General features: G+C 41.2%; 1 protein-coding gene across 1 annotated transcript in view; it reads left to right on the plus strand.

The window, feature by feature from the left end:
- gata1b (GATA binding protein 1b) overlaps nucleotides 1-237 on the plus strand; it is a 4,720-nt gene extending 4,483 nt beyond the window's left edge. The window contains exon 6 of the mRNA XM_083555021.1: nucleotides 1-237. This exon is cut by the window's left edge and continues 274 nt beyond it. Coding sequence (XP_083411147.1) covers nucleotides 1-8 — 8 coding nt within the window. The 3' untranslated portion in view covers nucleotides 9-237.
- The last annotated feature ends 1,079 nt before the right edge of the window (nucleotides 238-1,316 follow it).

The following is a 1,316-nucleotide window of genomic DNA, read 5'->3' on the forward strand; positions in this document are numbered from 1 at the left end:
TGGTGTGACGTAAATGGGGAAAAAAAAACGAACGCTGACGGTGTACGCGATTGCAAGTCGATTGCTTACAAGAGCTTTTTTTTATTAGCATGTTTCCTATTCATATACATAAGTGTGGATAAATGTGAGAAAAGAATGTGTGCTATTGTATTCATATAAAAACCTTTTCTTTCCTTTTCATTTCTTTATTGGCCCTTTTACGGTGCATGGTGTGAATAAATTGTACAGATGAATACACACTTTATTTCTTTCATTCGTCATGCAAATCCGTGCTCCGTACATGTGTGTGTTTGTGTTATTTTCATTTCACGTGCTTAACAAATCACTTTCAGGATTGGACACGATATAAGCAAATGCACCTGGCATGACCAGGCATCGATTTAAATAAAACCGTGTTGCTGAACTCTGCTACACTTCACTCCAACACTTCCCCCTCCTCCCTTTGTGGTTAGGATTGTCAGTAGCGCCATTGTGTTTTACAGAAACTCTAATTGTCCGCACTGTGGATCACGAACGGCGCGTACGCAAATCCGTCGCTTTCCATAGTGCGGAGGTGTGGGCCTGAGCGATACGTCTCACCAGATTCAAATCTGTGGCTTTACGGAAACAGCGAGCGAGAATCAAAGTCAAAAGGTCCATTTAGGGCATGAAGGGCTGTGCATGTGTTCCAGTTCAGTCAGGGTGCAACAATAAAAAGCGTATCATGTAAATGCCACAGCAAATTTCAGCCTCCAGATATGTTGAAACAAAGCCACATTTATTGCATAGGTAGTACATTTTCATATCACACTAACCGCCTAACCGGTGACAAAATCCTCTTCTCGGCTTCATATCCAACCTTAACGCACCGGATATGTGTCGTTAAATTTTCCCTTCTCTTCAACTAGGAGACCCAAACATGTTCCAGCATGACAATGCCCCCTGTGCACAAAGCCAGCTCCTTGAAGATATGCTTTACATAGTTGGAGTGAAAGATCTCCTGCTATAGACTTCAAACCCTCAAAACACCACTGGATGTAATTGGTACCCTGCACCCCAGGCCTTCTCACAGTCCTACATCAGTACCTGAATTTCCAAACTGCTTCAATGAATCTACAACAAATCTCCATTACCACACTCCAATATCTAGAGGAACATCTCAGAAGACTTGCGTTTATATTAACATTATTATAACTAAATGTGGAACTGGATGTTCAAAAATGATATACCAATCTTATGCTCAGGTGTCCACAAACGTTTGTCTATAAAGTGTATGTCATGTTATGTCACGTTGACGTATTTCCTTTTGAAACAGGAAGCTATGGTAGGAGCATATT

Source organism: Silurus aristotelis (genome assembly GCF_946808225.1).
Source record: "Silurus aristotelis genome assembly, chromosome: 11".
NCBI classification, from domain to species: domain Eukaryota; kingdom Metazoa; phylum Chordata; class Actinopteri; order Siluriformes; family Siluridae; genus Silurus; species Silurus aristotelis.